Source organism: Pollicipes pollicipes, unplaced genomic scaffold, assembly GCF_011947565.3.
Source record: "Pollicipes pollicipes isolate AB1234 unplaced genomic scaffold, Ppol_2.1 Scaffold_7231;HRSCAF=8579_pilon_pilon_pilon, whole genome shotgun sequence".
Classification (NCBI taxonomy): Eukaryota; Metazoa; Arthropoda; class Thecostraca; order Pollicipedomorpha; family Pollicipedidae; genus Pollicipes; species Pollicipes pollicipes.
In genome coordinates, this window is record NW_023597034.1 from 28,185,947 (window position 1) to 28,206,005 (window position 20,059).

General features: G+C 52.6%; 1 protein-coding gene across 1 annotated transcript; it reads left to right on the forward strand.

Annotated features, from left to right (window-relative positions):
- The first annotated feature begins 1,355 nt into the window (after positions 1-1,355).
- LOC119110427 (dynamin-like 120 kDa protein, mitochondrial) lies at positions 1,356-19,978 on the forward strand. Its single transcript, XM_037234252.1, has 19 exons — positions 1,356-1,485; positions 4,789-4,935; positions 5,335-5,479; positions 5,855-5,968; positions 7,867-7,902; positions 8,329-8,424; positions 8,692-8,849; positions 9,252-9,415; positions 11,175-11,313; positions 11,563-11,824; positions 12,826-12,920; positions 13,929-14,074; positions 14,620-14,772; positions 15,641-15,828; positions 16,725-16,830; positions 17,272-17,500; positions 17,968-18,105; positions 18,325-18,654; positions 18,966-19,978. The coding sequence occupies exons 2-19, from the start codon at positions 4,846-4,848 to the stop codon at positions 19,110-19,112; spliced, it is 2,736 nt and encodes a 911-aa protein (XP_037090147.1). The 5' UTR covers positions 1,356-1,485; positions 4,789-4,845; the 3' UTR covers positions 19,113-19,978.
- The last annotated feature ends 81 nt before the right edge of the window (positions 19,979-20,059 follow it).

A 20,059-nucleotide genomic window follows, 5' to 3' on the forward strand; every position in this document is an offset into this window, starting at 1 on the left:
AATATAGAGGACCCCACAACATCGAATGCGCCAAAGCAGGCAACAGAGAGTACCCAAGAGTATCCAAGATCCAATGTAGAGGGCCACCGAACCATCGAGTGTGCCCAAACAGATCAGATGGGGCCACCGGCAAGAGCGTAGGGCCCGCCATTGCAAGTAAGAAGTACCTGAGACTCAGTGTGGAGGACCCGAAGGGTCAAGTGTACCCGAGCAGGCTAGCGATGGCTCCCGACAGGAGCGCAGGGCCCTATATTCAAATTCTAAAACCCAACCCGCAGGGCCCCCAAACAATGCAATGCGCCCGAGCAGGTCGACGGATGGGACCCAACCAGACCGTAGGGCCCTATGCAGGTGACAGAGAATTGGAAGGGCCCTAGACCAATGACGAGGGCTCATGAGAACATGGCGAGTGTGCCGGTAGGCGACCGAGACCAACGTGAAGGGCCCTGAGTAACCGAGAACACCCCGGCAAAGTTTCGCTGTCCCTGCTTGGGCAATGGGCCCTCCGGCCGACGGCGACACGGAGCCGCCTGAGCGGTACTGGTGGTGTCTGACCGACATACCGGCGCTTATCGTCTCAAGAGATCTCGATCAACGCCAAGGGCGCTCTGGTTGAATTGAAGTGCACAAGCATGCGGGCCAAGGCCCTTGGACACGCCCTCCGGCCAACCATGGATTCCTTCGAACCCTTAAATCGGGACCTCAATCACCGTCTCAAAATTGGACCTCTAAAACGCGTAAAAGGAAGCACGCCTCCCCTATATCCCCCATCTGCGCCACCAAGCGAGAAGAACCCAAGATCAATGTGGCTGACAAATGCAAAGAAATAAAGGGCATTGTAACTTAGGCTCCTTAACTTTCGGATTGGTTCTGCAAGGAGATAAACGGCTCCGGAATCAGTGTTGGTCCTCTGGAACAGCGTAGTGAGTCTTAAAATCTCTGAATCACCACCTTTTCAATCCGTGAATAATTTTTTTTTGTCTTCTCCTGGTCCCTTCACTTCGCCCGCAACTGTTGTCAGTTGCTTGGAAGCCCAAAGACGTCCAATTTTGTTGCATTTTGTGTAAAAAATTGCATCTATTCAGCCAGCCATGGGCCCTTTCGGGGCCTATGGAGACATTCGGGAACCACTGTGGGGGGGGGGGGGCAATGACCGTCCCCCTCGTCTGGGTATGCCCCTGCTTGTCATCAACTTCTCTGGTCTTTCAGTGACGTCACGATTTTGCACCGGGCTGCATAACTTGTAACTTCTTCATTCGATATTTCAGTTACGTCATTAATTACTTGAGAGACGTTACCTCAGGACATAGTTGTTATGGGGCCTTGCCTCAGCCGCACGTTCACGTTACATTCATTCTCGATTCCGAGACGCGTGCGTTTGCGGTAGGCGGCACCGGCTGAACGGTCGGCACTGTTTATGTGATTTTCGCGCAGTTATGATTTATTATCGTTGTAAGAACTATCTTTAACGGCTGCTTAAAGAGCGTGAGTATTGTTCCTGTTCTTCATACCATTAGTCCATAGTATTCCAGATTGGCATTGCAAGAAGAAAATCGCTGTTCTCTTGTAATTAACGATGTTTTCTATAAACAGGACGTTTGATGTATATGTTCGTTTAAAGGAGTGGTGTATTCCTTTTATTTTGACGCTTTATGGTGATGCTGCTGTGCAGAGGACTTCCCATGCTAAAACTTACAAATTAGGACATATTTGTTTGGGGGAGGGGGATGAATCATGGTCATTTTGCACCATTTATGATGCTCTCATCTGGGAAAGTTCCACATCTGCATAATTTTTTAGCATACTCTCTTTGCCACTAAACAATATATCTTTATCAGTAAGACATAGTGGACATTATTAAATGTTTAAACAACTTGAGGTGGTAGCTTCCTCTCAGTTACAGTACTTACACATATCTAATGTTAAGAAAACACAAATACCATAGCTGAGATGCATGGAGCTAAAGCTCATTTTGCACACTTTTGTTATTGCTAGGCTTGAGGTGGGAAGTCAGATGCGGCATGCAGGCTGGAAATTGGCTGCGTAATAAACTGGCTTGAGGATGGCTTAATTTGTGCCGTTGGTTTGGTGCCAGAGGTTCAGGTCCAGGTCCAGGTTGTCAGGTCCAGTCGCAAAATATGCACACTTTCTTTTTTATGCAGTCCTGATAAGTGATCTGCACAGCAGAGAGAGATACATAACTTTTGTTATAAACAAGGCTGGAAGAATATGGCAGCAAACATCATCTATAGGATAATGCCCTTAGACTCATGTTAATCAGAAATAGGATGTTTGTTCTTCATTTTAAAGTAAAATATAGTGACCTTTGTGCAACAAAATATGAACACCTGTCTGTTTTTAGCTGAGAGACACTGAAATAATGTTAACTTTTTTAATTTTTCCTTTTGCAACATTTTTGGCTCAAATTATTTCAGACAGCAAATGGGTTATTGGGAGCCAAATTGCATATGATAGGGGTGATCCCGACATTGGTAGGTAGGGCGACTCAACATTAGGGCTGCTGTGGCTCTGCAAAAGCATGTACTCTTTGTGAACTTTGTTATGCTTTTTAACCTCAGAGATGGATACTGGTATTGATTTCTTGAGTCTGATTAGGTTATAGGTTAGACATTCTAGGTTTCTGTGGACCAGCAAATTGCTTTTTGCATGTATTTTGGAATGCACTTATTTGGGGTTTGAACAAATGCAGAGAACATAATAAAGCAAGAAGCATGTTCCATTAAGCACAGTAATGCCATCACCATAGGCAAGACTGGTCTTTGACATGTGCCTTCACCTGTGTGTGCATGTGCATTACATGCATAACAGGTGTTTTGTGCTCATGTAAAGATGTTATGCACCACCTTCCATGGTGCAAGTTTTGGCCGTTAAAAGCGAATTACATTGAAATAATCAAAGTCACGGTAATAGATAGCACGTGTCGTTGTTGCCCATAGCTGTTCCATACCAGTAAATTGATAGTGCTTCGCACCTGCAGGGATTTGTACTAAGCTGGTCAATAAATACACACATATGAATCACCATTTCATGATGTATATAATGTTATTTGTAGGCTTGGAAACCACCCAAGCTGTAAAATGGGGCTCAATTGACAAGAGCACCATTGGTGTCACTGAATTTCAATGGATGTGGGCTGGGAGGTTACTACATGTACACAATCCTTGCTTTGTTGCAGTCTATTAAGTGCTAAGTACTGTCCATATAGTTTTCAGGATCTGACGGGTAGGGTCAAGACGTGCTGGCATTACAAACATTATGTGGGTTGTGTTGAAGCAGGCACTGGTAGGGTATGTAGCAAGTTGCAATTCTGATTTTTGTTTTTTTTGTGTTCACACATATGCTTAGGAGTTATCAGGTATGCGGGTTGTTGGCTCATAGCTTGGGGCAGATGTTATTGGTCCACTAATGGTTGACAGACTTTTTATATAGTGCATTCTTGTTTGAACAGGGTAATTAGCAGTCTTAGGCTGCAGCAATTTCAGTCTTTTGTAACTTTGCAGCATATTAGTAAATGGTATCATTTATCTTGCCTTGCCTGTATAATTAATCTTGCCTTGCCTATATATATATAGTTCATCTTGCCTCAGGCCCTAAGTTGATTAATGATAATGATTGCTGGATTATGTCTCACTGGCAACAAGGACCTGTTCAGGACAGATGCCTTGGGAGGTATGTGTCATGCTGTGGTGGCATGGTAGGGGCTCAGAGCCAAGGCCAATAAGTCCAGAGCTGATCATCCTAGCCCACAATGAAGCACTTTTCCAGAGACCAGTCTTTCCAAGGTGGTTATGGGAAAAATGTCACTTGACCAAGGTCATCCAGCAGGCTCCTAAACCAGCTGGCTGGATTTTATGCAACCCAATTTCTGCTACCTTGGCCAAAAGTCTGGTATCACAGTTTTTTCATGCCTTTGAGCATTTCCTCTCTGGTCCTGTTGCTAAAATGCTATCAGGGAAGCTTTGAGTCATCTGTGCTTGTGACTGTTGTCAAAGTCTGTGTTTGTGCTTGTGAATGTTTATCCACTTGCCCAGGTGCCAATTGGGTACACAAAAGGTGGCATACCCACTTCAAAGGGAGTGTTTTGCATATGAAGGCATTCAATCAAGCATGATACATGATGAAACAAGCTCAATTGCAACTTTTGGTATACTTTTTGAATGGAAATGACTGCTCTAGACAGCTCACTTCTCTGTTGAGTAAATATACTCCTGAGTGCGGCATGGTTTGATTATTTCATCATACCTTGCACATTGATTGAGGGTCAATTGGCGGCCATTATATTGGAAATGGTGCTCACGAACGCCAGATATGAACGCCTCAACAATTATATTTTTATGGCATTGACCGCCGCACCGCTCATTGAATGGTTGGATTTGAATGACGTTATTATGACGTTATGAATGCCAAGGTGACTTTGAAATACACTCCCCGATAAACCTTTTACCATTTTCGCGGGCGTTAGAAATAGCGCCAACCGGTAAAGATACACTGACCAAACCACAGGCTGCGGGATAAGCCGGTTAGATTTTAAGGAAGCAAGGTGTTCCGATCGAAACGTTATCCAGCTTATCTCTTGGTGCGTGCATGCCCGTGTATAATGTATGTGTGTGTCTGTGCGCATATGTGTCTTACCTACCCTTGCACTTCCCTATCTCACTGGGCATGTCAGGTATTTGACACCGCCCCCACACACTGTACCCCAGCCAGCGTCCGCGCCCCGCGCCCTGCCGCTGGCCCGCCTCACCCTGTATCCTTTGTTGCCGGCAGCGGCTGCTCCTCTGGTCTGCGCTGTTGGCCGCGCCCGTCGGCGCACGCGACATCATCATGCTCCTGGCGCGGATCGTCCGTGGCGCGCTCAAGATCCGCTATCTGCTCCTCGGCGGCACTCTGGCCGGCGGCTACTCCATCCAGAAGGTACGTAACAGCTGGTCCAGGGAGGACTGGGTCAACGTCAGAACTCGGAAAATAGCGCTGTGAGGAAGGAAGCAGAAGTGGTTGATCATGAAAGAGCACTGGCTGGCGGGAGCTGTACTGTCTCTGCGTTCATCCGAGTGCATATATTATCATTACCCGTCACCGTTTAATGTCAGATATGTCCGGCTTGCAGATGATATCCTTCGTTAGCTGCTTATTTTGAAGGTGATGTTAAGATGTACCGGCAGGGGAAGGGCCTGGGGAAGAGGGAATCTTCATTCACACGTCGTGATTGCCCGCACATACCTCGTTCGTAATGGTCGGCGTGCAGGTGCTGGTAGTCCATGACGCGTTTCGCAGTGTCCAAGCATATTCACATAAAGGTGTATCCTTCCGCAGTCTTATGAAGACTTTAAGAAGGGTCTTCCAGATGTGGGCTGGTTGAACAATATTCTGCCTTCGAATGAATCGGTCGACGCATTCAGGGGCAAGATGATCACGTTCAAGGATAAGTTCAGGGATTCGTTTTCTGCCATCGAATTCGGTAAGCTGCGCGCTATGCTTAGAAGGTCATGTGATGTGAATTATATAAACAATGCTCGATTTGGCCCTGACTCGGGTTGGATAGGTGATGAAGCGTTTTCCGGTATTTATCACACCACCCGAGAGCGCCAAATTTCTATACGAGTGATCTTACATTGAGTTGTGTGGCCAATGCGGAAATCGGAGGACGAAAAGTGCGCTTCTAGCTAAAAATAATGTCAAGCTGCGTCGCCACGTCACACATTCTCTTGCTCGACTCTGCATAGCCTGGACTCGGCACAAAGATATTCAGCTAAATCCCAAAGTACGTTAATCCATGCAGGGCTCCGCTTGTCATCCTGAATGCTGAAATGTCAACTGGCAATGTGGCCGGCAGATCCGAAGACAAAGGAGCTGTATGGAGACAAGATGACCGACTTCCGCGAATGGTTCCAGCAGCGGCTGGACGACGCTATCAAGGCTTCGGAGGGTGCACCGTCCGGCGACCCAGGTCTCGCCCCCCAACCGCCACCCCAACCCCCTCCGCGACCTTGCCTGTTGGCTGTAATAACTGCCACCGCCGCTTGCTCTTTGCTATTTTGAGGCCCTTTTACTCGGATCCTCCAAGGGGTTTTCACGAATACGTGCATTAGAGAGCATAATAAGCCGTCTTGAGGTGTCGACCGTGGAAATTCCCACTGTAATTTCAAACTCTCCGAAACACGTTCGCTGGCGAAGCTGCCGAAATGTTCGCAGCTTGTCACTTGCGCGCCACGATAGACACGATCAGAGATCACTGGCGTGTGCATCATCTTACAAAAACATAGACACGACGCATCGCTATACCGAACAGTACCGTATGTGTATCAGGCGTGGGGACGGGGCCTCTGGCCTCGACAACGAATCCAACGCCGAAGCTACAAGAGTGAGCTGAAGAGCCTAGGCAGTGAGATGAAGCGGGAGCCGAAGCCGATGGCTTTGAAGTTTGCCGCTGCAAATTTGAAGCGGAAGCCAGCAGCCTCGTATTTTAAAATGTGGACTCGAATCCAACGCCACTGGCTTCAAACTGTGGACGCACAGAGCCGAGGCCGCACTCAGCGGCTTCGGACTTAGGGAACGCGAAGCTGAAGTCAACGCCATCATTTCAATATCGCGAGACCGACGCCAAAGCAGTGTTAGGTGTACAACGTCATGTTGTGAAATCGACACCATTTTCGCGTCCACTAAAACTGCGATCAGACAAGATGGCGGGGGTTTGGTGTAGTGATTGGGAGAGGTGTTAACATTACGGACGGAAGATAATGTTGGGTTATCACCTCTCTCCTTTGTGTTGATATGTACACGGTGTTTTGGACAGATAGTGCAGCTGCTGCCAGGCGTAAATTGGCCCTGAGGTGCGGTATATTATAGTGACATGTCGGGCAAGATCGTTTCCGCGAATTAAAGTCGTAGCTGCAGTGTAAAACAATGGCTGATAAAGGAAAACTCGTAGTTCAGTTTCGCATGAAGCCAAAGCCAAAGCCATGACTCAGATATCGTTCGAATTCCAAGCCGAAGCCGAAGGTGGTTGATCAAGATTACACAAAGCCGAAGCCGAACTCGAAACTATTTGAGGAAGTCCCCTGATTTGCGAAGCCGAAGCCGCGCTTGGTTTCGTCCCCCTGCCTCATGCGCCCAGCTGCCTTTCCATGTCCTTTACACGCTGCATGTGCGCTCCAGCATACATGGCTCTTGATAGTTGAAAAAAACGACTCACAGTCCTGAAAGAGCCACCAATTATAAAGTCAACACCGCAACAGTTGTGCCTTGGGAGACTGACTCGGGATCAGGGGTGATGCAGTGGTTAGGATGCTCCCTCTGCACTTCTCGGTCTTTAATTGCGGTCCGGGCCACACCACTACCACATCCTATCTGGTGCCCAGTAAAGACATCCCGTCTCGAAACGGCTCTGGCAGACGCTGAGACGTGAACTCCCAGGCAATCATATATTGATTGCCTCGCTGGCATGCAAAGCTGCTGGATGCACCGGGACACTCGGTAGAGAACAACATAGTTTGTTGTGTATATTTTATCAGCTTGCCGCTGCTGCGTATGCATTTGGCTGCCGCCCGACCCGCTTATTTGACGCCGGCCGACCCTTTTGTAGTATGAGATCACTGGCTCCAGAATGCGAGCACCTGTCGTAGAACACGGTCGTGTCATGTGTCTCCACACTTCTTCTGTTGGGGGCTTGTACTGTGGGTGGCTGCTGGTGCAGGGCAATGGACGCTGATTCTCCCACGTGCTGGCGATGACACGAGTAATGATACATGATGTTTTCGACGCAAACCTCACGATCTGTACATTTGACAGAACATCGTTTTCTAAGTTTGTTGTTCTGTCCCGTTTATACTCCTGTTTTGCTTTTAGGTTTGCGTTTCCTTGGCCTTGGACCATTTCAAACAGGTGTGTGGAATCAAACCTTTCTACCAAATGGTGTATCTGAGTAATGTATTGGCATTGCAGTGCCAGTTGCTTGCAGTTAAATGCAAACTGTAGATGCTCTTACGTCGTATCATTTCATGGTCTGGGACGTATTTTAATTGAGACATATAGCTCTCTTCTATTTATTTCCATACCTCCTTTCTGTACTTGAACTGTTAATGTCCTAGTATTGTGCTCCATCATATTGTAATTCACTCGTTCTCCATTTCATTCCTATGTTGGCTTTTGCCGAGTTCTCGGGTCACCATTCATCGTCCAGGCATATAAGTTGTGCTCTGTTCGTGTCTTGTGATGCTTTGGTGGAGACCTTGCTGCGCGGCGGTGCGCCGGTTTCGGTGCTGCGCGGCGTCGTATGGCGCGCCTGACGCTCCGGCCGCGTGCCGGCAGACCCCGGTGATGGTGACCCGATGGAGGCCGCGCCGGCCGCCGCGTTCGCCTTCACACGGCCCACCACCACCTCTGGAGACGACACGAAGCAGAACGGTACGGCGCCGCGCCGGCGCGACGGAGACCAGGCCAGGGAGTGGGACAACACACAACAGGCTGGGCTGCGCCGGATGGGATCACTGTGCCCCAGGGACTATACCTTTCTATATACTACAGGAACTACTCCTTTCACCCAGTTGCCTTTGACCCCGAGACTGAAGCTTAGAGACCCCGTGCACACCGCCCGGCGACCCCGAGCGTGTCGCTCGCCTGTTAACCCTGGTCCCAGTCACGCCGTGACTCTGAGCTTGCTGCTGCCTGCAGTGACGATGCAGCAGAAGCTGGACTCGCTGCAGCAGGAGCTGGCGGATGTGCAGCTTAAATATCAGCGCGAGCTCGAAAAGGTCGAACGCGACAACAAGGAGCTGCGCAAGCGTCTGCTGCTGCGCGGGAACGAGACGGTGGTGCAGAGGAAAATCAAGGTGCGCAGCGGCGTTGCCAGCGTGCCCACAATTGGGGGGGGGGGCGGGGGAGGGGGGAAAAGGGGACGTTGTCATCTCTGCCCTCGCGGAGATGCCGTTCAGTCCTGTGGCCGAGTTATCATCGAATTTTAATCGTCATTTTTGTAGTTTGATATTTGATATTTTGATGTCAGTAAGGATCATATGTTGGATCGGCGGAATAATCTCAGCGTCAGTATCATGTCTTGCGTCGTTTCCCGCGATGGCCACTGGTATTTATCTTCCATGCTCCTTCCCTATGACTGGTTATTCCTTTGCGCAAAATCTTAATCGTGTTTGTTGAAAAGCGAGCGCCTTTTCTGCGCGTTGGCTTGTTTTTTTCCGTAGGCCGACAAATCAAACGCCTCTCGGTTTCGTTGGCAGAAGTCATTGATTGACATGTATAGCGAGGTGCTGGACGAGCTGAACGACTACGACTCGTCATACAGCACGCAGGACCACCTGCCGCGGGTGGTGGTAGTGGGTGATCAGAGCTCCGGCAAGACGTCCGTCCTCGAGATGATAGCACGCGCCAGAATATTCCCCCGGTAAGGTCTCCATCCTGGAGATGATCGAACGCACCGGGATTGTTCCTGGTAGACATCCCTCTTGGAGGTGATGTAACTCGCCTGGTTATTAGCACCTTCATCCGTTAAGATTCCCGTTTTTGTGATGAATACTCGCGTGCGGATCTTTTCCTAGTACTCCGTTTTCGGTATGGTCGCATGCCGGTATGCCCCCCGTAAAGCATTTGCTCTCGAAATGATGACACGCACTAGTACTTTCTCGTGGGTGGACTTTTAAAGATCTAATTCAAACCGTTTGGATGCATGGATTTCTGGAATCGTAGCTCAGAGCTAAGCAGTGCTTGTGTGAGCCCTGACCCCTACCACCCGATCGCGCAGTTCCATGTCAATAACAGAATTTGGTGGCGGAAGCATGACGTGCCGGAATGCTCGGCACGGTCTGTCTTTTCCTCTGACGTCATCTGATCTTTTTGCGGCCTGGAATACGTTACATTCAAAATGCAACTTGAATAACAAAATGCAGATGCAATTTTATAACAAAATACTTTCAAAACGCAAAATACATTCGTCCTGGAGATGATTCCTAGAATAGCAGTCTTTTGCGACAAGACTTCCATGGTGTGTCAAATCGATGAGGATTCGTGATGCGTCAGATCGATGAGGAGCTGGCATGTGGTGCCGATTCGTATGTGTCAGCCGTGACTGGGAAATCGCTCCTCGTAATCAATCGACATTCATTGGACACCAGGACAACGAAAACCAAAGTCAGCCATCAGCCGTTTAACCAATCACGTAAAATGGTACGCTTTTTTAAGAAAATTGGGCGACAATGCTACATTGGTTATGTCGCTGGCCTCTGGACCTGTCGGTCTAGGGCTCGGCTCCGATCACGCGGCCACCGCATCCACATAATACCTCATAAAGGTACGCGTCTCGGAACAACCCTGGCGGTCGGTGAGAGGCAAAGTCCCCATACGCTGTTATTATACCTAAAGATAAAATTGTGGACGCGTTTACAGGTTCTTTTTTTGACGTTTTCTTAGCAAGTGCCTGGAGAGCCGAGCTAAGGGTGGCTCGCTCGCTTGCTCGCTCATCCTGCATTAACGCGCACAATTATTTTAGCTGTTAACTCGACAGTGTCGTATTTTTGCGAAATGGCGGTCATGAGCAGTGATCGCCATTGACGCCATCGACCATCTCGAGAAAGATGCTAGCTGGAGTAACGAGGCCTACACGTTAGGTGGATGCTATGGTGAATATTGGCGTGCGAAAAACGCATGGCCTCAGCTCACTATCTCACAGAACAGTAAGCAATGTGGCTGGGCACATCGTGGCGCGGCTGGGAGCAATCGATATGGTACCGACTTTGTCGGTATTATGAATCCCCTCCAGGCGAAATTTTTTATGCTTTCGTGAAACGAATATTTCAGTCGTAGGACAGTGGAGATATGACGATCTCTCGGATGATGTGATAATTTTGCCCTAGTAATATATCCATCCTTTAGATGATCGTGTATACCACGACCATCCTACAATGTGCCGATTAGCTATAATACTTCAGGTGAATTGGAACAGAAACATGTCTATACGCCAGCATTCCAAGTTAGTTCCCTTTTCTGCTGTCGTTCTGTAGTCAGGCTCGCCTGTGTGGTACAATATGTGTCGGTTTGTAAAATATGAACTGTCATGAGGTTTGCTGCTTTACGGTGGTGCAGTTGGGAGGATGACAGATGGTCCGAACCAGATGACTATCGTGTGACGAGCGTTGTTTGCCCCACAGCGGTGCCGGCGAAATGATGACCCGCGCCCCGGTCAAGGTGACCCTCTCGGAGGGCCCATACCACATTGCCCAGTTCAAGGACTCCAGCCGCGAGTTTGATCTGTCCAACGAGACTGACCTCAGGGATCTCAGAAAAGAGGTATAGCTTTGAATTACTTGATCAGATCAATGAATGTGGAAGCTTTTTACGTTTTCAATTGGATGCCCGCTTTTGGTGGGTGGCGCGCGCGAAGTTTTGAAAAGTCGAGACAACGTATGGATTTTGTTCCTTCGCCTTTGGAAGGCCCGTCGTCCTGTTCAGTTCGCCTGCAGTGGCGGCACCAAAGCGTGTAATGCACACCGCCACTCAGCGGGCGTCCTCAAACCGCGCTCCGGGCACCGCCGGCAGGTGGAGCTGCGCATGCTGAACTCGGTGCGCGGCGGCAAGACGGTGAGCCAGGAGGTGATTTCGATGACGGTGCGCGGCCCGGGCCTGCCGCGCATGGTGCTGGTGGACCTGCCGGGCGTCATCAGCACCGAGACGGTGGAGATGGCCGTGGACACGCGCCAGGCCATCAGCGCCATGTCCGAGAACCATATGGCCAACCCCAACGCCATCATCCTCTGCATACAGGACGGCAGCATTGACGCCGAACGGAGCAACGTTACGGGTATGCTGCGGCGCAGGGTATGGTGGGGCCCATCTGACTCTGGTATGGGGTCGCCCGGCGAACGGAGCAACGCTACGGGCATGCTGCAGGGCAGGGTGTGGTGGGGCCCATCTAACACTAGTATAGGGTCGTCTGGCGAACGGAGCAACGCTACGGGTATGCTGCGGCGCAGGGTATGATGGAGCCCATCTGACGCTGGTATGGGGTCGCCCAGCGAACGGAGCAACGTTACGGGTATGCTGCAGGGCAGGGTATGGTGGAGCCCATCTAACACTAGTATAGGGTCGTCTGGCGAACGGAGCAACGTTACGGGTATGCTGCGGCGCAGGGTGTGGTGGGGCCCATCTGGCACTGGTATGGGGTCGCCCGGCGAACGGAGCAACGTTACGGGTATGCTGCAGGGCAGGGTATGGTGGAGCCCATCTAACACTAGTATAGGGTCGTCTGGCGAACGGAGCAACGTTACGGGTATGCTGCGGCGCAGGGTGTGGTGGGGCCCATCTGGCACTGGTATGGGGTCGCCCGGCGAACGGAGCACCGTTACGGGTATGCTGCGGCGCAGGGTGTGGTGGGGCCCATCTGACACTGGTATGGGGTCGTCCGGCGATGATACCGCCCGCTTGACACGTTGCGGTGGCTACTTGGGTGTGTGTCCAAGTGCTCATCGACAGCGGTTCGTTAATCAGTGCTTAATCTGCTTTGTAAAAGACTACGTAAAACTCGATTGTATCTGCTTAATGGTGCACGTGCAGTGGGTGTGCGAACTATCGAACGATCGTCTATCGCCGAACGAACTAACTATCGTCTTGATGTCAATAATTGTGTGTGATTCCAATGGCAGGTTCTGCCATCCAATGGCAAAATCTGCCATTAGAATGTTTGCGTGCGGAAGTCTGTGGATAGTTATAAACGAAAACATTTTAGGGTGGAGCAATGTAGGCATATCCGTGTATCCCTCACCAAAATGGATTATGTACTGAATAACATTTGTTTTTCCTCAGAGCTAGTTTCAAAAATGGACCCGACTGGCAAGCGAACGATTTTTGTGCTGACGAAGGTGGATTTGGCTGAGCAGAATTTAGCCAACCCGGACCGAGTAAGTAACCCAGCCGTGAGGAAATGCTATAGTGAAATAGCATCATAACATGCTCGTTTGCAATGGCTTCAGTAAGTCACGTACGGTTTTCCCGTGGTTTTACTCACCAAACACCCCTCTACGACGTCGTTTATCCAACGGACTCCATATTACGTACTCATCCCATGGGACTTCGCTTCCGTCTTGCTCTATATGCTGTGCGCCAGGTCTGACGGCTATCGTCGGTCACGTGTGCCTTGTTCTATATGCTGTGCGCCAGGTCTGACGGCTGTCCGCGGTGACGTGTACATTGCTCTATATGTCGTGTATCAGGTCTGACTGTTGCCCTTGGTCACATGTGCCTTGTTCTATATGCTGTGCACCAGGTCTGACGGCTATCGTCGGTCACATGTGCCTTGTTCTATATGCTGTGCACCAGGTCTGACGGCTATCCCTCGGTCACGTGTCTTGCTCATATGCTGTGCACCAGGTCTGACGGCTACCCTCGGTCACATGTGTCTTGCTCTATATGCTGTGCACCAGGCCTGACGGCTATCCTCGGTCACGTGTGTCTTGCTCTATATGCTGTGCACCAGGCCTGACGGCTATCCTCGGTCACGTGTGTCTTGCTCTATATGCTGTGCACCAGGCCTGACGGCTATCCTCGGTCACGTGTGTCTTGCTCTATATGCTGTGCACCAGGCCTGACGGCTATCCTCGGTCACGTGTGCCTTGTTCTATATGCTGTGCACCAGGCCTGACGGCTATCCTCGGTCACGTGTGTCTTGTTCTATATGTTGTGTACCAAGGACGGCTGTTCCCAGTCACGCGTGTCTAAAGCATCATAAAATCTCCCCTGGGGGCCTGTTCTACTTTTAACTGGATGGTGCTCCTCGTCCGGCCGACCACCGGCAGCCGTCCGTGCCATCGCACAATGGTCTAGGTTGCGCCGCGTTTCCGGCTGGCAGCGCTGTCTGTTTTGTCCCGCCGCAGCCCTTCCCACGCGGTGACCGTCTCCCGTTTCCCCAGATACGGAAGATCCTCTCGGGCAAGCTGTTTCCGATGAAAGCGCTCGGCTACTTCGCCGTTGTCACTGGGCGCGGCAGCAGTGACGACAGCATCGACGAGATCAGGAACTACGAGGAGCAGTTTTTCCAGAAGTCTTCGCTCTTCCGGTCAGGGCATGATGCCTTCCTGTTCTGTTGAAAGTGCATATATCGAGTGGCGGCTGGGCGTTTCCATGTCGTCTGTAATATACTCACCCAATGCGGTATGTAGTGCAGCATATATTATAGCTGATGGCTGCCAGTTCAGTTGTAAACAAACCACCCGCCTTACTGCGCGTCATCTGTTTGTGTACATTAACTTTCATGGCCCTGTCGTTGCCAACTGATTTGAGTGTTCAAGGGCAGTGATTTAATCCATGTTTGACCCAGTATATGACGTTCGACTGCAGACATGGATTGCTGAGACACATGATGTTGTGTCAATGTAATTTGTGCGTTTGCGCGAGTCGTGATCCATGGTCACCTGTCGACGGCACTGTGCCGTGTACGACATCATGTTAGGTGCCAATTACCGTCCACCTGTGTGATGTTCACGTGGTCGTTGTAACAGGCCTGACCATCGGACTCTGCTGACCTGAATAGAGGCAGGTGACCCACGCGGCGTGCATGCCGTTGCTGACGTCGTTGTGACCGATTTGAACGCAGGTCGGGAGTGATGAACTCTGCCAGTGTACCACACGCAACCTCAGCATGGCCGTCTCCGAGTGCTTCTGGAAGATGGTGCGGGAGACGGTGGAGCAGCAGGCGGACGCCTTCAAGGCCACTCGCTTCAATCTCGAGGCTGAGTGGAAAAACAACTTTCCCGGGTGAGACGCGCCGGCACGTGGCCGTCTGGTGGTGCGGCCCTGGACCCCGACGTTAGTGGGTTCTGGACGTCAGGCTGACGCTGAATGTGCTGACGGCGACGACCGACAACCGCGCAGGTTTTGACGTTAGCGTGGCAAAAAGATCTCATCTTATTTCCACTGCATTCGCTTGGTACCAATGCCTGGTAGCCTTGGTGCTAGCCTGCTGGTCAAGTGCCAGCAATCTGCTGTGTGTGTGTGTGGGTGTGGGTGTGGGTGCGGGTGTGTGTGAGTGTGTGCGTGCGTGCGTGCATGCGTGCGTGTGTGCGTACGTGCGTGTGGCTCAGTCCGTGCCGGTCTGCCGGGACGCTCGCTGCCCGGTGTCCGGTGTGTGGAACCGTCTAGTCCCGTCCGGCCCGTCCTGTCAGTTGCCGGTGTACGTGAGTGATCGGACACCTCTGAGGCTGTGTTTCTGTTGGCGCGACGGTGCTGCAGCAGTGTCTGGGAGCCCTGGGTTCTCACGGCGGCGCTCCCGCGCCGTTCACAGGCTGCGTGAGTCTGGGAACCCTGGGTTTTGACGGTGGCACTCCCGGGCCGTTCACAGGCTGCGTGAGGCTGGGAACCCTGGGTTCTGACGGTGGCACTCCCGGGCCGTTCACAGGCTGCATAAGTCCGGGAACCCCGGGTTCTGACGGCGACACTCCCGGGCCGTTCACAGGCTGCGTGAGGCTGGGAACCCTGGGTTCTCACGGCGACACTCCCGGGCCGTTCACAGGCTGCGTGAGTCTGGGAACCCTGGGTTCTGACGGTGGCACTCCCGGGCCGCTCACAGGCTGCGTGAGTCTGGGAACCCTGGGTTCTGACGGTGGCACTCCTGGGCCGTTCACAGGCTGCGTGAGCTGGACCGGGACGAGCTGTTCGAGAAGGCGCGTGGCGAGATCCTTGACGAGGTGGTCAACCTCTCGATGGTGTCGCCCAAACAGTGGGAGGAGGCGCTCAACAAGCGACTGTGGGAGAAGATGGTGTCCTACGTGTTCGAGAAGATCTACTTGCCGGCTGCGCAGAGCGGCAATGCAGGTCAGAGATAGAGCTGCTGCATTAGGTTTTCGGTGGTACTGAAGTTGCCAAAGCTGAAGCGGACGAGTTGTTACCATTTGACGTCCTCACCGCAGTCCGAGGAGCTACCCATGCCAAAAGCGGTAGCCAGTTAACGGCTACCGTTTGACAAACGGTAGCCACTAAGTCATACGGAAGCCAGTTGGTCATACTGAAGCCAGTTGAGTACGCCAGAGAGCTGGGGGGGGGGGGGGGGGGGGGGGGTTCGAGTGTTCGGCTCTGGACCTGTCGGCCTTTGGTTCCAGCCCCTGCCACTCCATCACTGCATCTCACATGATGCCTAATACAGGCATCTGTCTCGCAATGGCCCTGGCAGTTGGTGAGGCAATAATCCCCAATCATTTCTATGAGAGCCTGTATGGTCAGGCGGCCAAGACAAGCTGGCCGGAGTCGACACCAGTCTGCCAATGGCGTAGCGTTGCGACGTGCACACGGCGGCGGGCGCCCCGCCGGTGGATTTCGTCCCACTCCCGTCCATCTCCTAGCCCTGACATTTAGTTTATACCAGTCCTGTTGGGGGTAACGTGACCCAGCTGCCCAGGTCCGGTCCGTAAGCAGCCGGCTGACAGTGAGGGTCCTGAGGTCAGAGCCAGCATTACTCCGCGCTGCGGACACACTGCTACTGCCTGTCGGCTGAACACTGACTTAGTGCAATCACTGGTACTCTTTCGCCGCCAGAGATCATCCCCTGGTGCGGCAGTTACACCAAATGGTCACTGCGACCTGACTGGCATCCACCACGGGAGATCATCTGGTGTGACAGTTACACCACAAGATCACTGCCACCCGACTGGAATCCGTCATGTGCATCGGATCGCAGCGATGCTCATCTTTTAACGTGTAATACCTGGCCTCAGGTACCTTCAATACCACGGTGGACATCAAGCTGAAGCAGTGGGCGGACGACAGCCTGCCGAGACGCTGCGTCGAGGTCGGCTGGGAGACTCTCGAGGAGGAGTTCAAGTGCGTGCTACCCGGCATTGATAGTCGTGCCGATTATGCCTTTTTCCCTTTCTTGTGGTGCTGATAGCCGACTCGTCGGCAAAACTGGCGCACCTTTCGTCACCGGTGTAAAGACCATCGCCAAGTACTGGCACCTTTCGTCGCCGGCGTAAGGACGCCCAACTACTGGCACCTTACGTCACCGGCGTAAGGACAGCAAGTATTGGCACCTTATAGTCACCAGCGGAAGGGCACCAAGTACTGGTCATTCGTCTGGTTCATTGGGCCGAAATTTAAGACGTTTGTATGCAGTAATGGATCTTCAGAAGTCAAGAGTACACGTGAAATAATGCAAGCGAAATGATGCAATGAAAAGAAAACAAGCGGTTAACACAAACTGCGTAATTTTTCACCCACTATGTTTGCGGTGGGCCTGGTTTGTAACCCAGCGCGCACCCTCAGGCGCTTCATGTCTCGCTCCGAGCGGCGGCGAGACCACGACAGCCTGTTCGACCCGGTGAAGCGCGCGGCGGTGGAGCAGGCGCTGCACGACCACGACTGGGAACAGCGCGCCGTCGAGCTGCTGCGCGTCATCCAGCTGAACGCGCTGGAGGACCGGGCCGTGCACGACAAGCGGCACTGGGACGCCGCCGTGCAGTTCCTCGAGGAGAGCATCAAGGACAGGCTGCAGGTGCGCGGCGCCACAGCGGCGGTCCGGGCGACGCCCGCCGGCCGGTGCTCAGCTCTGAACAGTGGCTGGATGCCGTCGTTGCCTGCTGCTACCGGTTAAGGCAGCAACAGACGACGCTTTGTATGGCGCCCGCGGTATACAGCCGTCGTGTACCAGCGCGATTCACCTGCGCTTATTTGTGAGAGTGTCGGTTAGTATTTCGGGCCAGAAGATGTGACGTGGTTTGTGTGTCGTGCAAGTGTACTGGACCCTGGTGGGACGTCAGCTGCCCCAGCTTGACGTGTCAGACGTGTTAAGGTCCGGTGCAACACACTTGGTTGAGCTGCCCCTCGATGCTGGTGTGGCCTCTGTGTGGTCGGTGGCAGGATGAGCGACGGATTTGATCAGATCGGTCAGCGGCGGAATGGCCGCACCCTGGTACTGGCAGCGCGCTGCGTCGGTGTGTCAGTGCGTGCTCCGTTCCCCAGACGACAGAGCAGATGCTGCGCGAGATGACGGGCCCGGGCGTCTGGGAGCGCTGGCTGCACTGGCGCTCCGCTACCAGCGAGCACGTCCGGAGGGCGGCCGTCCGCACCGAGCTCGATAAGGCTCTGCACGCCGACTACGTAAGCCACACACACAGATAACGCTACAACTGCATTGGCAAAAGAAATCGGGCATTATGGGTTTAAAATTTGGGCAGGCAGCTTAGTTGCGAAGATTACGGCGCATCTGTGTGCTGTTGTGCGGGTTTTTCCAGTGACGGTGCTTTTGAATCGGCTGGATAATGTGCTGTTCATGTCAGTGATTCACTGAGACTATGATGTTTGGATCGTCTGCCCCAGGAGCACCCGCCCCAGCTGGGCTACGACGAGATCATGGCCATCCGCAACAATGTCAAGACGAGCTCGGGTCTGGAGGTGGACAACGAGCTGATCCGGGACACGTGGCGGCCCGTCTACCGGCGCTTCTTCCTGCGCAAGGCCCTGGCGCGCGCCTACGACTGTCGCAAGGCGTTCTGGCTCTACCACCAGGACGTGGCCGAGCAGGAGTGCGACTGCAATGACGTAGTGCTCTTCTGGCGGATCCAGCAGATGATGCGCACCACGGCCAACACGCTCCGTCAGCAGATCATCAACCGCGAGGCGCGCCGGCTGGAGAAGCGGATCAAGGAGGTGAGTTGGGGGCGGGCACCGCCTGTCGGGGGTCAGTGTGCCGGAGTGCAACATGCAGTTGGGGAAATACCGCCTGTCGACGGGCCAGTGTACCTGAGGCGTATCATACAGTGAGGGGACACCGCCTGTCGATGGGTCAGTGTACCCGAGTGTATCATACAGTGGAGGAGACACCGCCTGTCGAAGGGTCAGTGTACCTGAGTGTAGAGCGGTTGAATAGCATTTAGAGCGGCTGTATATGTAGGTGGCGCGCCTGAAATTTATCCTCGCGTGTAGGATTAAGGCTCCTAAGTTTGCGCGATCCATTCCAGGTGCTGGAGGACTGGAGTCTGGACGCCGAGAAGAAGCGCACGCTGCTGACCGGCCGTCGGGTCAGCCTTGCCGAGGAGCTGAAGCGGGTCCGCCAGGTGCAGGAGCGGCTCGAGGAGTTCATCAATGCTCTGCAGGACGAAAAGTGACGGGTGAACCGTGCCGACCCACTCCAGAACCAAACGTGCGTGAGATATCGACGCACTTTAGAGCAACAAGGGTTGTTAGGAGTATGCCACGCGGCGTGCTCAAGGACGAAACTGAACTTTGCGAGAGTGCATGAATGAGCATGAGCTATGCGTGGGGTTTTGCATCCCTGGAACAAAACCGGAACTGCAATATGATCGCCATCATGACCCGTTGTTAGTGGCGAAGGGCGGCAGGACCCCTCGAGTTGTTCAGCCGGCACGTAAGCCGGGTATGCCAGCTTGCCTCGGGATAATTCTGCGAAAGGCATCGAGTTGGAAGCAGGCACTGTGATCTGTCCAGCCTGCGTGCCTGACGTGCCGCCACATGGTGCCCGTGTTGGCCGGTAGCGTGCGTCTAGCGCCAGTGAAGTCCGTTTGCTGTGAATCCCGTCGTCCAGGGCTCTCCGGAGACTTTGGACTTTACTGGGGGCGGAGAGCGTGGCCGTCGATTGTTGCGTTGGGCATACTGAGCGGTTGAGAAGGGGCAGGACGCATTGAATGCATCCGTGGATTACCTGGCGACGACGTGCTAGGGCAAGTCTATGACGTCACGGCCGATTGCGTGAGACGGCGCGCAGCCGGTTCCGATTGGTGAGCCTTGCAGCCCGGTGCTGAAGGCTTTGCGATGTTTGTACTGTTTTGTTACCGACCAGCCGGAGAGAGACGAGGGGTAGCTCATCTGAGCGCGTACTCTGGTCAACAGGGACAGCTCGTCTGAGGGCGTACTCCTGTAAACAGACGACTTGTAGGGTGCTCTGAAGCTTTAGTGGTGCCGCGGTCCGCGCAGGCGATTTCATGTCTTCAGTCAATAAATCCTGTGATCGTGCCGTGTTGTGGCATCATTGCAAAGTGCTGGAAGCCAAAAGAAGTATAGCCAGGAAGACTGTCTGTGCATCTATTGCGTCAAT

Excerpts from the sequence above, each read along its gene's own strand:
- LOC119110427 (XM_037234252.1), top strand. The coding sequence starts at position 4,846 with ATGCTCCTGGCGCGGATCGTCCGTGGCGCGCTCAAGATCCGCTATCTG. Across the intron at positions 4,936-5,334 it reads GCGGCTACTCCATCCAGAAG|TCTTATGAAGACTTTAAGAA; the intron begins GTACGTAACAGC and ends ATCCTTCCGCAG. Across the intron at positions 11,314-11,562 it reads TCAGGGATCTCAGAAAAGAG|GTGGAGCTGCGCATGCTGAA; the intron begins GTATAGCTTTGA and ends CACCGCCGGCAG.